The sequence below is a fragment of the Crocuta crocuta genome, unplaced genomic scaffold (assembly GCF_008692635.1).
Source record: "Crocuta crocuta isolate KB4526 unplaced genomic scaffold, BGI_CrCroc_1.0 scaffold270, whole genome shotgun sequence".
Lineage (NCBI taxonomy): Eukaryota > Metazoa > Chordata > Mammalia > Carnivora > Hyaenidae > Crocuta > Crocuta crocuta.
In genome coordinates, this window is record NW_027527569.1 from 4018891 (window position 1) to 4020615 (window position 1725).

At 47.2% G+C, this 1725-nt stretch overlaps 1 protein-coding gene across 2 annotated transcripts in view; it reads right to left on the reverse strand.

Moving 5' to 3' along the window:
- MTO1 (mitochondrial tRNA translation optimization 1) overlaps positions 1 to 1303 on the reverse strand; it is a 33228-nt gene extending 31925 nt beyond the window's left edge. For both annotated transcript variants that reach the window (XM_077770330.1, XM_077770340.1), the window contains exon 1: positions 999 to 1303. In XM_077770330.1, coding sequence (XP_077626456.1) covers positions 999 to 1215 — 217 coding nt within the window. In that variant the 5' untranslated portion in view covers positions 1216 to 1303. The remainder of the gene's footprint in view (positions 1 to 998) is intronic.
- Between the last annotated feature and the right edge of the window lie 422 nt (positions 1304 to 1725).

Sequence of the window (1725 nt, forward strand, 5' to 3'; positions counted from 1 at the left end):
TGCCTCTCCCTGACTCTTCAAAGTTAAAAAAAAAAAAAAAAAGAGTCTCTTAAAAAAATTTTTTAAAAAATAGGAGTCATTGTTAACAGTGTATGTTTCTCCACAGTTAGGAGCTGAATGGCAATTTTTAAAAAGCACTTCAGTATATAAATATGTGATTTATTAACAATTTTTGCAAAACACAGTTAATACTTAAACTGCTGTTCACTCTTAAGCAAAATGCAGCAGGAAAAATATAGGCATGCATAATTTACAAAATGATGTTTTAGCTAGCATCCATTATAGATGGAGGAGACCTAGAGAGAGGTCTTGCTTTAAATTATAGGTGTCCACCCATTGCCTGTTAAGTGAGAAAAAAAGCACTGCCAGTCGTGAGCACAAAATCAGAGGACTAACACCTAGCAGATAGGTGATGGCAACAAAAAGTACCATCATTCTTCAAAAGGGCTTCACAAAATGTGGAAAAAAACACAACAGTCGTTTAATAAGTAATTCCTAATATGGGGGGTGGGGTGGGGAGTGGGGAAAATAGGTGATGGAGTTGGAGGACGGCACTCGTTGGGATGAGCCCTGGGTATGTGAAAACCAACTTGACAATAAACTGTATTTTTAAAAAATCAGTAATTCCTAATACATGTTAATTCACTCGTTTTCCAAAGCAACAAGCTAGTAAAGGGTAAATGGCAACAATGAAGCAAGAAGCTATCAGCTCGTATTCTTAAAATTTCCCCCTTTCCAAGGCACGGTCCCCAACTCCACCAACTAACTACTGTCAGCAGCAAGCACAATCCCTGGTCCAAAGAAAGGCCCAATCCAGGGTTCGGGGCCGGGCCCAACTGATTTGTGAAACTCGAATCAGGATAAAACCAGAGACACTAGGATTCTCGCTAGCTTGGAGGGAGGGAAGAGGCTGTCCACAACGGGCCCCGGGAGAGGGTGAAGGGGCATACTGGCAGCTGGCGTCCTGGGCCACCCTCCACTGTACCCGCGCTCCTCACCGATCGTGTCCACGCGGTGGGTGAGTAGCAGGGTCCGGGAGCCGCACCGAGCGGCGGGCGCCGCCGCCTCGGTCCCGGCATGTCCTCCGCCGATGACTATCACGTCAAACTTCGTAGCCAAGGGCGCCGCGCTGTCACCGCTGAACCGGGCCAGCGTAAGGCGCTTTTTGGTGAGGGAAGCCGCGACCCAGGGACCACAACTTCGGAGAGAAAACATGGCTGGAGAAAGGCCGAGTCTGACTCCGAGCCTGACACGAACTAGGCGCAAAAACTTAGGGTACCAGGGAAAGTCTTCCGGGCGCAGCCATCTTTGTTCTGATGTCAGAGCGTCGCAGTTCACGTCCAGCGCCTGCGCTGATTGGGGCTTTGGCGGGACTTTAAAGGCGAAGCGAGTCCTGGTTAACAGCGCGGGTGGCCCGGCCGGTGTGATCCCGGTTTTGTGGTCCGTGCAGGTTGATTGCTAATGGCTGTGAATTGTTGGTTCTTACGTGGTCATTTTTTGTCCTTCCTGGAGAGTGGCAGCTCTAATCGCCAGGTGGTCATCTACAATGATTTTGATCAGTCTGCCTTAACAGATTCTTTGAATTTTCCGATACAGTATCACCTGGACTTCTGTTTGTTACTATAAAGAGTAGTCTCTAAAGAGAAGTAGATTCGAAAGCAGTTAAAACTATATTCGTGGATGAAAGGTTCATGGTGGCTAATTAGGGGAATGGAATGGTTGAAG